The 13,693-nt window shown below is 42.1% G+C and overlaps 1 protein-coding gene across 1 annotated transcript in view; it reads left to right on the top strand.

Moving 5' to 3' along the window:
- LOC119963867 (chitin synthase chs-2-like) overlaps positions 1-13,693 on the top strand; it is a 146,129-nt gene that overhangs the window by 107,363 nt on the left and 25,073 nt on the right. Inside the window, exons 12-13 of the mRNA XM_038793263.1 lie at positions 8,124-8,303; positions 13,217-13,568. Coding sequence (XP_038649191.1) covers positions 8,124-8,303; positions 13,217-13,568 — 532 coding nt within the window. The remainder of the gene's footprint in view (positions 1-8,123; positions 8,304-13,216; positions 13,569-13,693) is intronic.

Raw genomic sequence — 13,693 nt, 5'->3', positions numbered from 1 at the left:
GATCCTCAAGAACAAATCGATTTGATGGACTACATTCAAGCTCCACTGCACCTGAAAACTACCGGTAACTTAAATTTAAATTGGAAATTATTTAAACAGCAGTTCCAACTCTATTTGGAAGCTGATGGGTTAAATATACCCTGTGAAGCTAGAAGAATAGCACTGCTACTGTCAATGGCAGGTCAGCAAGCTATAGAAATATAGAATTCATTTGTACACATCAAAGGCGAAGACAAAAGCAAATTTGGAGTGATTGTTGCAAATTTTGATGACCACTGCAAGTTGCAGACAAATGAAATACTGGAGCATTTAAGGTTTCATAAGAGGTTACAGAAAAATGGTGAACCTATCACAGTTTTGTCACCGACTTAAAACTACTAGCGCAGACATGTAATTTTGTTGATTGACACAACTCTTTAATAAGAGATCAAATTGTTTATGGACTAGATGATGAAAGCCTAAGAGAAGCATTACTAATACAGAATGATTTAACTCTCAAAATAGCAATAGAAAAATGCATTTCAAATGAGCAGAGTAGAAATCAATACTTGGAATTTTACCACCGAGAAAAGGGCGCGAAAATCCACCACGAGATTGAGAATGTAAAAATGGTGTCGCAGGCAGCAAAGAAGCACGTTCAAGGTGGCAGCTATCTTGCGCATACATTCCAACTCGGGACATGCACAGTTTTTTCAGAAATGCAAGGCTGAACAGAAGAAGTCTGCGCATGCGCGAACGCCACTCATAAGTCAGAGAGACGACGTCATGACATGTTACAGAGGTGGTAATGCCCACTTATAGGGGAATTGTCTTGCTCAGGGAAAACGGTGTTTAAAGTGCTCATAATTTAACCATTTCACTTCTCAGTGTAAATCAACAGCAATTTGTCTCAATACAACACAGAAAAAGCATTCAATGTTAGACCCATCGATAAAACAGAAAACAAAAAGTCACAAAAGAATTTCTCAGACGATGATGAAAAGTTTTCTCTGGAAAATATGTTTTTTGTTCGTATCATTGATACATCAGAGGATCTTCAATAAACATCAAATAATCTTCAATCAACATCAAAGAATCTTGAATCAACAACAAAGGCTCCTCATTGAATTAACTTCATTGACAACAACAATGAATGGACAACGACAGTACATGTGAATAACAGCCCAATATTATTCAAGCTTGACACTATTGCTTCCGCCAACTTGAAATGAAATAAAATGAAATTAAAATCGCTTATTGTCACGAGTAGGCTTCAAATGAAGTTACTGTGAAAAGCCCCTAGTTGCCACATTCCGGCGCCTGTTCGGGGAGGCTGGTACGGGATTCGACCCGTGCTGCTGGCTTGCCTTGGTATGCTTTAAAAGCCAGCGATTTAGCCCTGTGTGCTATTGCAAGGATCTTTCATCAATCAAGGAGATTATGAGATTGTACCTACAGCATGCAAGTTAAAAGATTATAATGGTAACCAAATTGTGTCACATGGATCGTACCATTTATAAGTTGTCAACAAAGAAGAGCAGAAAACTTGTGGATGATCACAAAGCTTCTTTATTAGGTGCTCAAACATGCAAGGAGTTGCAGTTAATTCAAAGAATCTTCATGCACACAACTGAGACATCACGACTGAAAGAAGACATTCAACAATTACTAAGTGAAGTATATTTGCGGTATGGACACATTGCCATACCAGTACAAAATTTTGCTCAAAAAGGATGCAAAACCCGTCATACATCCGCCAAGAAGAGTTCCAGCTCCTCTACTGAGAGAGATTAAAAGCTGAATTGCAGCGATTACAATCTCAAGACATAATTTCCAAAGTCATACAACTGACTGACTGGGTCAGCTCATTGGTTTGTGTCAGAAAACCTTCAGGAGATCTTAGAATTTGTATGGATCCCAAAGATCTACATAAAAACAGATGTAGGAAACATTACCCTATTCCCAAACGAGAAGAAATTACTTCTGAAATGTCAAACGCAATCATTTTTACAAAGTTAAACGCATCACAAGGTTTTTGGCAGACGCAGCTCAACGACTCCAGCAAGCTACTCTGCACAGTCAATAAGCCTTTGGAAGGTACTGTTTTAATAGAATGCCCTTCAGGATCATATCCGCCTCAGAGATTTTTCACCGAATTATGGAGCAGATGACGGAAAAGATAGATGGTGTTAGAGTCTATGTGGATCATATAATTATATGGCCAACTACTGAGGAAGAGCATATTGCAAAGCTAAGGAAAGTATTTCACCAAATACATCAATATGGTTTAAAATTGAACCAATCTAAATGAGCATTTGCTACCTCATCGTTGAATTTTTTAGGTGATACCATCTCAGCTAAAGGTGACAGACCGGATGAAGAAAAGATATTAGCCATACAGAAAATGCAGCAACCAAAAGATAAGAAAGCTGTACTTAGATTTCTTGGTTCGTAAATTTCCTCGGGGAAATCCATCTCCAACTTATCTTCAAAAACTGTTGCTCAACGAAACTTGATCAGAAAGAATACTGAATTTGAGTGGACTCCACTCCACCATGCAGAATGGCTGGACCTCCAACAGCAATTAATAAAAGCTCAAAGTTTAAATTTCTTTGATCCAAACAACCCCACAAAAATCACGACAGACGCAAGTCAAGATGGAATTGGTGCAGTCTTACTTCAGCAAGACATCCAGCCAAATTGGATTCCTGTAGCATATGCTTCTAGAGCGATGACTGCCACAGAGTGCAGGTATGCGCAAATAGCAAAAGAATGTTTAGGACTAATAATAGACATCACTAAGTTTCATGACTATGTGTATGGTCTACCTAAGTTCATAGTTGAGACTGATCATCGACCTCTAGTAAATATCATAGAGAAAAGCCTTAATGATATGACACCAAGATTACAGAGAATGATGATGAAGTTGAGGAGGTATGATTTTACATTAATCAATACTCCTGGCAAAGATCTCGTAATTGCAGATACACTTTCAAGATCTATAAATACTGAGAATCTAGGGCAGCACGGTGGCCTAGTGGTTAGCACAACCGCCTCACGGCGCTGAGGTCCCAGGTTTGATCCCGGCTCCGGGTCACTGTCTGTGTGGAGTTTGCACATTCTCCCCGTGTCTGCGTGGGTTTCGCCCCCACAACCCAAAAAATGTGCAGAGTAGGTGGATTGGCCACACTAAATTGCCCCTTAATTGGAAAAAATAATTGGGTAATCTAAATTTATTTTAAAAAATACTGAGAATCTATCGTTTGAATCCATCAATGACGTAGAAGCTCAACTGCAGTTATGTAGAGAAACACTTCCTGCATCAGATGAAAAGTTGAAGCAGATACGTGATGAAACACAAAAAGATGTAATCTTTCTTAAAGTTATCAATCATCTATAGCATGGGTGGCCAAAGGAACACTGTCCTCAGTATCAAAGTATTCAAGCAGAACTTACTGTGGTAGATGGCATGCGATTAAGAAATGACAAGATTGTCATTCTATCAAATCTCAGGTCAGAAATGCTCAGCATAATTCATGAAGGACATCTCGGCATAGAGAAGTGCAAAAGAAGAGCTGGACAAGCTGTGTATTGGCCGGGAATAAACAAAGACATTGCAGAGATGATAATGTTGTGTTCGACATATCAAGGTCGTCAACCGGCACAATGTAAAGAAACACGACAACATGACATTGCTACGTCACTATGGGTGAAAGTAGGCACTGACCTGTTCCATGCAAGTGGAAAAGACTATTCTTATCATTGATCATTATTCCAACTTTCCGGAAGTAATGAGACTACCTGATCTCGCCTCGACAGCAGTGATCAAAGCGTATAAGGAATTTTTGCGAGACATGGCATCTGCAAACTGTTATGTAGATAATGATCCGTGCTTTGCAAGCTGGGAGTGGATGGAATTTTCAAGAACATATAACTTCAACCACATTACCTCAAGTCCCCATTTTCCTCAATCAAACGGAAAAGTGGAGAAAGGTGTATACATTGTGAAGCAATTGTTAAGCAAAGCAAGAGATTCGCAATCGGATTTTTACTTGACTTTGCTATCATACAGAGCCTATCTGTGAAATTCAGGTTTATTTCCAGCTCAAATGTTGTACAATCATGAAATATGAACTCTACCGAAAATTCATGTTGGTGATCCCAATCAACTGGGTGTTCTGAAAGAATTCAACAGCAACATGAAAAACAACAAAGTTATTATGACATGCACGCAAAACCACTGACAACTCTAACAGCAGATGACATTGTTAGAATCAGACCTTCTGACAGAGGATGGTCTGATACTGCTATGTTTATGAGGCAAATATCACCATGCTCCTACATAGTCAAAACTGCAGAAGGTGGACTGATTGAAAGAAATAGGCGAGATCTTTTGAAAGTGCAGATTCGTCAACCTGTCTTTCCAACTTTGAATTTAAGTCAATCTTTAAGTCAACGTGTGAATATCAAACAATCTGTTGAAAGTGAACAGAAGAATACTAAAGTGTCGACTTCTCCTAACAAATTAAGATCAACTAGACGAAGAAAACCGAATCGTTTGAACTTATGAACATCAATTGATTGATTCATAACTGATGTACTATATAATGACAGAATACTTCATTTCTTATGTACAATTTACTTTGTCGTGCATATAGAAAAATGTAACACAAAAAAGGGATGTCATGATCTCTGTATATGTTAATACATGATTAGTTAATGTGCAGTCAGTACAGTCAGATGATCAGTAGATGGCAACACTAACAGGAACTATATAAAGAGTTTCCCGCTCTTTCTTAGTTTTAGTGTGTGTGTATTGCAGCTGGAGGATAGAAGTGACATATTAACGTCATCAACCGGCGCAATGTAAAGAAACACTACAACAACATGACATTGCTATGTCACTGTGGGTGAAAGTAGGCATTGACCTGTTCCATGCAAGTGGAAAAGACTATTCTTATCATTGATTATTATTCCAACTTTCCGGAAGTAATGAGACTACCTGATCTCGCCTATAGAGCAGTGATCAAAGCGTAAAAGAAATTTTTGCGAGGCATGGCATTCTACAAATTGTTATGTCAGATAATGATCCGTGCTTTGCAAGCTGGGACTGGATGGCATTTTCAGGAACATATGGCTTCAACCACATTACCTCAAGTCCCCATTTTCCTCAATCAAACGGAAAAGTGGAGAAAGGTGTATACATTGTGAAGCAATTGAATTTATTATATTCATTGTTAATTTAATCTAATCTTAGTTAATTCTATTACTAGTCAAAGAATTAAAGAAAAAGAACTAACAAGTATACTATTTTGTTACTCAATAAATAATTTGTCATCAACTGGAAGACTTTGACTGTTTATCATCAAGTTAAATACAACTCGGCAAGACAAATGAATAATATATATATCACATCTCTCTAATATAACACAGTCCTACCACCTTCAGTGACTTATGCATATATACACCCTCGTCATTTTATATTGTCTCTCCATGTTGGGGCAGCAGGGTAGCATGGTGGTTAGCATAAATGCTTCACAGCTCCAGGGTCCCAGGTTCGATTCCCGGCTGGGTCACTGTCTGTGTGGAGTCTGCACGTCCTCCCCCTGTGTGCATGGGTTTCCTCCGGGGGCTCCGGTTTCCTCCCACAGTCCAAAGATGTGCGGGTTAGGTGGATTGGCCATGCTAAATTGCCCGTAGTGTCCTAATTAAAGTAAGGTTAAGGGGGGGAGGGGGGGGGGGGGGGTTGTTGGGTTATGGGTATAGGGTGGATACGTGGGTTTGAGTAGGGTGATCATGGCTCGGCACAACATTGAGGGCCGAAGGGCCTGTTCTGTGCTGCACTGTTCTATGTTCTATGTTCTTCCGACCAAAATGAATAACTTCACATTTTTCTTCAATTATCTTCACCTGCTCCCTGTCCCACTCATTCCACCAACACGTCTATGCCTGTTTGAGATTCTGCACTATCTTCTTCATAATACACAGTGCTTCCAAGTTTTATATCAGCCTCAAATTTTGAAATGTGCTCTTTACACCAAGGTCTGGTTCGATAAGATATAGCAGGAAAAGCAAGAGTCCCAATACCTGACAATACTTCACGACAAACCCTCCTCCAGCCTGAAAAACATCTATTAACCACTCAGCCAACTTCATATCCATGTTGCTACAACGTTTTTTATTCCTTGAGCTGTACCTTTGCTCACAAGTTTATCATGTGGCACTGTATCAACTATCTTTTGGAAGTATATTCAAAAAGTTGTTAATTAAAAACACTTTTTCCTTAAGAAGTCCGTGCTGACTTTCCTTAATTAACCCACATTTGTCCAAGCGACTATTAATTTTGACCTGAATTATTGTTTCTAGAAGTTTCCCTCCCACTGAAGTTAAACTGACTGGCCTGTAGTTGCTGGGCTTATCTTTACAGTATTTTTTGAACAAGAGTGAAATGTTTGCAATTGTTCAGTCCTCCAGCACCACCTTCGAGTTTCAGGATGATTGAAATATTATGGCCAGTGCTCCCTCAATTTCCACTCTCACATTCAGTCCTGGTGCTTTTTCGGCTTTAAGAACAGACAGCCCGTCCATTATATCTTCTTGATCAATTTTAAACCCTTCTTGTGTCTTAATTACCTCCTCTTTTACCATGCCCTGGGTAGCAACTTCTTCCTTGGCAAAGACAGCCCTTGCATAGGTATTCTTTATCTCAGCTATGCCTTCTGCCTCCATGCGTAAATCCCCTTTTGGGTCCATAATCGGCCCCACTCCTCCCTTTTAGTTCCCATATGCTATTTACATGCCTTTGGGATTACATTTTATGTTACCTGTAAAACTCTCTTCACGCTCCCCCTTTGCATATTTGCTTTTTTACCTCCCATCTCAACCTCTATTTAGCTTGGATCCGAACTGTACTTTCTACTTGATATCTATCATAACACACATTCTTTCTTCTTTATCATAATTTCTATCATTTTTATTATCCAAGAAGTTTGGATTCTGATTGCCCTCCCTTTCCTATTCTGGCACTATATCTTGAATGTGGCCGATACATTTCTTCTTTGAAGGTAGCCCATTATTCAGTTACCATTTGTCCTGCCCATATTTGATTTCAATTTATTCAACCCCAATCCATTCTTGCCCCACTGAAGTTGCCTTTCCCCCTATTAATTATTATTAGTCTGGATTGTTCCCTGTACTTACCCTTGGCCAGCTTAAACCTTAGGTACGATACAATAGTCATTTTCCCCGAGCTGCCAGATCCTGCTGAGTTTATCCAGCATTTTTTGCTTTTATTTTAATCTAGAATTATTATTTGGCAAACTTACCATATGCCAATAATGCATAAATTAACCACCTGAAATTCCTTTATAACCATCATTCTGGTCAGGTTGACCATTTCAAAGAGTGCAGCAAGACTCTAGTGAAGAGGAACTGAGATATCAAATGTAATTGAACCCAGAGAGGGAGGAAGATTTAAACAACACAAAAGATAATTGCATAAAGATAATTAACCAAGAATGTACAAGGAAAAGTAACAGACTAAATAAACAAACTTGCTGAGATTATGAACCACAAAGATATAAAAGTGGATGTGAAGAAAGCAAATGTCCAGCAGAGGTCCAAAGAAAATGAAACAAGATTTTCTTTTAAGTCCTGAACAAAAAGCCGATGTCTAAAACCTGTCTCTACATCACAGCCTCTATAATGATCAGAAAACTGTGCCCTCTCAATCTCGATCCTTTTACAGTGAGTGTGAATAGTTGTCCCTATCTATTCTGTTCAGCTGCCCTCACGATTCCATCAAATCTCCTCTCGGCCTTCTCCTCTCCAAGGAGAACAATCCCAATCTCTCAAATCTATCTTCACAAGTGAAGCAATCTTGTAAACTGTATATTGTAAAATTTGAGCATATACCAGACTCTGATCTAACAATGAATCTTGAAGCTGTAGTCAACATCAAATAACGAAAACAGTAAAGTCACCAAGTATATCTCAAATATGGATTAGTACTACATACATAAGGCTAGCAACTGTGAGCTCATAGGATTTAATTTATCCTATTGTTATTTAATTTATACAGAGGTAATAGTGCAAACGTTCTTTCTAATGTTCCTTTTTTTTTAACTATACAATATCTTTCACAGGATCATTTACTTTTGTGTTTGGCTGGAATGGAAATGTTGCTCTGGCATTTGGTATCTTGCCTCCTGCCATCTACATACTGATCTGTTACAAAGTCAAATCAGATACCCAGATCACCATTGCTGCTGTAATGAGCATATTTTATGCCTTTCTAATGATTGCAACAATAATGTCCATTGTTGGTGAGTATTTCTTTCATTACACTTGTAGAAATAAATTTCATATTGTACAGAAACTAACTTCATCAATGCAAACCTTTGAAATTAATCAGTTTAAAACCTTGTAATATTGATAACTTTTTCATGTTGATATTAATTTATTAGTTAATAAGGCATGCTGTTACGAATCACCATATAAAAGATCTGTAATCAAAGCATTCCTTTGATAACCAAAATTGACGGATGAGAAAGTGGAATGAAACATAAAAGCGCAATGCATGGTACTGAAGAACATAACAATAGGAGTAGGCCATTCAGTCCCTAAAACCTGTTCCACATTCAGTTAGCCTGTGACTGATCTATCTTGGTTCCAAACTATTGTGCTAATTTAATAGTGCTCCAAGTATCCCTCTTACCTTTTGAGCAATTAAGTAATTTTAGGACTAACAATATAATGAAAATCTTTAACTTATGCACACTTTGTTATTTTCCAATAAATTCCTATTTCCAAAGATTTAATGGAAACATTGGAGATCTTGTGGTGCAGTGAGTAGTGCTGCTGCCTCTGAACCAGAAGGGCTGGGTTCAAGTCCCACTCCAGGATTTGATGGGCAAGAACAAAGTTTTTATAACGCAGCCAAACAGATTAAAGTCAAATCCTTCCAACATGAGTCAATGACAGGTGGTAAGAGTGGGAGTACTTCTTGTCAACCATGTGATGGAAAGAAAATTGGTACCTCAACCATCGCTGTCCGGACTAAAACATGAATGTAAAACATGTTGCTGTAGGAACTCAGATTCTTTGGGGCCTGGTTGGCTCATTTGGTTGCATGATCAGTGTGGATCAAATTAGTGGCACCAACATGGAGTTTGATCCCTGTTCTATTTAAGGTGGATTTAAGATATGCCTCCTACCCATGGTGGAGATTGTGGCAGTGGGGTTGAACCTGCTTTCCAGCAAAGAACTGAATGGGAATTGTTTTCACTTGATGTAATCTATTTGGACTTCAGCAAGGCTTCTGATAAGATCCCACATGGGAGACTGATAGCAAAGGTATCACGGGATTCAAGAAAATTTGGCAAATTGGATCCAAAATTGGCTGAGTGGCAGGAAGAAGAGAGTGATGGTCGAGGGGTGTTTTTCCAACAGGAAACCTGTGCCCAGTGGGTTCCCGCAGGGATCAGTGTTGGGGCTTTTGCTGTTTGTGGCTTATCAAAATGATTTAGACATCAATCTAGGAGGGTTGATCAGTAAGTTTGCGAATGAGACGAAAATTGGTGGTGTGGTAAATATTGAGGAAGATAGCCTTCGATTACAGGAGGATCTAGATGGGATGGTCAGATGTGCTGATCAGTGGCAAATGGAATTCAATCCGGTGGAGCATCGTGAGGTTATCTGTGGGCTTGCGGTAAAGCGAAGTGCTGAGGTGACCGTTCTTGATGGAGATGAGTGTGTCCAAAAATGCAACTGATTTTGGAGAGTAGTCCATGGTGAGTCTGATGGTGGGATGTAACTTATTGATGTCACCGTGTAGTTCTTTCAGTGATTCTTCGCCGTGGGTCCAAAGGAAAAAAATGTAATCGACGGTCAGGACGATCACCTCAGCACTTCGCTTTACCGCAAGCCGACAGATAACCTCACGATGCTCCACTTCTCCAGCTTCCACCCTAAACACATTAAAGAAGCTATCCCCTATGGACAAGCCCTCGGTATACACAGGATCTGCTCAGACGAGGAGGAGCGTAACAGACATCTACAGACGCTGAAAGATGCCCTCGTAAGAACGGGATATGGCGCTCGACTCATCGATCGACAGTTCCAACGTGCCACAGCAAAAAACCGCATCGACCTCCTCAGAAGACAAACACGGGACACAACTGGCAGAGTACCCTTCGTCATCCAGTACTTTCCTGGAGCGGAGAAACTACGACATCTTCTTCGCAGCCTTCAACACATCATCGATGAAGATGAACGTCTTGCCAAGGTCATCCCCACACCCCCAGTACTTGCCTTCAAACAACCGCGCAACCTCAAACAAACCATTGTTTGCAGAAAACTACCCAGCCTTCAGAACAGCGACCACGACACCACACAACCCTGCCAGGGCAATCTCTGCAAGACGTGCCATATCATCGACATGGATAGAACATAGAACAGTACAGCACAGAACAGGCCCTTCGGCCCTCGATGTTGTGCCGAGCAATGATCACCCTACCCAAACCCATGTATCCACCCTATACCCGTAACCCAACAACCCCCCCCCCTAACCTTACTTTTTAGGACACTACGGGCAATTTAGCATGGCCAATCCACCTAACCCGCACATCTTTGGACTGTGGGAGGAAACCGGAGCACCCGGAGGAAACCCACGCACACAGGGGAGGACGTGCAGACTCCGCACAGACAGTGACCCAGCCGGGAATCGAACCTGGGACCCTGGAGCTGTAAAGCATTTATGCTAACCACATGCTACCGTGCTGCCCACACCCCCATACCACCATTACACGTGAGAACACCACCCACCAGGTACTCAGTACATACTCGTGTGACTCGGCCAACGTTGCCTACCTCATGCGCTGCAGGAAAGGGTGTCCCGAAGCGTGGTACATTGGCGAGATCATGCAAACGCTGCGACAACGAATGAACGGGCATCGCGCGACAATCACTTGGCAGGAAGTGAACACTTCCAGTCGGGGAACACTTCAGCAGTCAAGGGCATTCAGCCTCAGATCTCCGGGTAAGCGTTCTCCGAGGCGGCCTTCAGGACACGCGACAACGCAGAATTGACGAGCAGAAACTTATAGCCAAGTTCCGCACACGTGAGTGCGGCCTTAACCGGGATCTTGGATTCATGTTGCATTACATTCACACCCCACCATCTGGCCTGGGCTTGCAAAATCCTACCAACTGTTCTGGCTTGAGACAATTCACACCTCTTTAACCTGGGATTACCCCCATCTCTGGATCTGTAAAGATTTGATTACCCGCAAATGCTCGCATTCCAAGCATTGTCTGGCATCTTTGACTTTGTCTATATATATGTTTCTGGAACATACCTCTTCATTCACCTGAGGAAGGAGCAGTGCTCTGAAAGCTCATATTTGAAACAAACCTGTTGGACTTTAACCTGGTGTTGTAAGACTTCTTACTGTGCTCACCCCAGTCCAACGCTGGCATCTCCACATCATAGAAAGAGAAAAGCAGTGATCTGCGTTTAAACCCATCAGATCGTTTGGCTACAAGCCATTCATTAATTTATCTTTGTGGGTTGTGATTGACAACTTCCACGAACATAGCTGTCAGCCTTGCTTCAATCATCGACCTTCATGGATGATTAACTCTGAAGTTCTGAAACCACAATATTTGCAAACATCAACCACTTCAAAGTGAGTTAAGTGCTGTCAATTTTCCACTCAGCACTTCAAAATCACTTGAGCGTGAAGGGGAGAGGGGGTGATTGCAATGCGCTTAACTCTGTGGGTGCCTCCCAATCTCAGGGGTCTCTGGAGGAGTCTCCCTATCCAGAGGGTCTCTGTGGAGGGTCATCCTATCTCGGGGTGTGCCTCCTGGTTTAGAGGTTTCTAGGGAGCCGGTAGGGCAGTCTGGTAGGGGAGGGGTACCAGGTCGTGATTTGTGGGGGGAGGGTGGCCCTCGAGTGGACTTTGGGGACAACTCCCTTCCAGGTTAACACCTTGGCTGAAGACGCTGTCAACCACAATGAGGGGCCACAGGTCCAGTGGTCCCCCGACAGTATTCTCCTGCTCCCAGTGGTTATGTGAAGCCTTCTCTGGGAAGGGGGGGGGCGGTTTGGGGAGCACATAAGGCGACAGGGTTAAACAATCCGACGCATGCAGCCCAGGCGGTGGGTAGGTGATGGCCTCAGTGGCCAGGTCATCCAACTATGGCAGCCTGTATGGGTTCCCACGTGCGGTGCAGGTTCGGGATTTGGCTGTCCTCGGAAGGGGTAGCGTTATGTGTGTGTGGGACGGAGTTAGTGGCAGGGGCACACTGCTGCCTATGCACGCTGGCTGCCCAGAGGGAGTCATGTTGTTTTCTCCGGCACTACTGGCCCCCCGGACGGTGTTCCTGGTGGCGGTCACAGCCTCTGCCACCTGCGCCCTGGCATGACGGATGCCGGAAGCTGGCAGCCTCCTTCTTGGGCCGGAGTACAGGGTCATCTGCCGCTCCTCCATTGTGTCCAACAGGGTCTCCAGCTCAGCGTCTATGAACCTCGGGGCCACTCTCCTCGCTGCCATCTTGTTGGCTGGGATGGTGTACGTGGGGGGGAGAATTTTTTATATGCGGCTGCAGCTTGTCAGCCTTTGGGTGTCAATCGCGAAACCGGCAATTCCCGCACCGTTTCCCGTGAGGATCGATCGTGTTCCACGTGATGCCGGAGCTAGCCCCTTAATGGTAGCGGAATTGGTCCAGGTGCGGCGCTGTTAAGTTTGTAATTTCTAAGATTATCTTTTCTCGTGTTTATTATTTTAAATTTCAAGTAAGCTTTCAATTCAAAACAATAAAGTACCCACTTAAGAAGACCAAATGACAGCAAGCGCACCGTTGAGTTACAAAGATAAGCTGAGTGGAGAAATTAAACTCACATCTACCCATTTCATGTCTGAAAGTGTGTGGACAGTTGTTACAAATTGTGGGAGGCTGGACGGGGATGAACACTTTGGACACCCTGCCAGTTTTAGACAGGCCTGTAAATGAACAAACTGTCTGTCTAAAAGAGGACAGGAACAATTAGACATGCCATTTGGGATCCGGCATTGTTTGTCAGACACTGATTGGTAAATTCTGGTGTAAATGGATGGAGAATGGCCTCAGCAGAGATTCTTAAACTAAACGAGGGGTTTCACGTGAACATAAGGTGGGAAAGATGAGCCACAAACTATTTCTGTATTGCTAACATCATGTTCTGTGCTTTTAGGTGAAATGGTCAAAGAAAACTCCTTTATCACTCCGACAGGCTTGTTCTTCATCTCCATGATAATCCTCTTCGTCTCAACAGCAATGCTGCATCCCCAGGAATTCCCCCTTGTTATTTATGGACTGCTGTACATCATTTGTATCCCCAGTGGATACTTGCTGTTGCCAATTTACTCCATGGTAAACATGAATAACATTTCATGGGGCACACGTGAAACAGCCACTCCGAAGAAAAAGAAGAAAAAGAAGCCTGAGCAGCTTCTGCGATATGAAAAGAAATGTAAATGCATCTGCTGGGATATTGAATTTTCAATCAAAGAGGATAACAAGGAACGAACTCTATATGCAGACAGGTAACTTGCTTTCCATTTGCAATGTTATTATTTCCTGTAGTCTCCATCTAAAATTCTTCTAGCAGCTCACAGTACCATTTCCCAGTTCTCTGTGATTGTGATTACTTCTGAACTATAGAACTAGT

Source organism: Scyliorhinus canicula, chromosome 1, assembly GCF_902713615.1.
Source record: "Scyliorhinus canicula chromosome 1, sScyCan1.1, whole genome shotgun sequence".
In the NCBI taxonomy this organism is placed as follows: Eukaryota; Metazoa; Chordata; class Chondrichthyes; order Carcharhiniformes; family Scyliorhinidae; genus Scyliorhinus; species Scyliorhinus canicula.
Note: the sequence above shows the minus strand (reverse complement) of the source record. Positions and strands in the feature narration are given on the sequence as shown.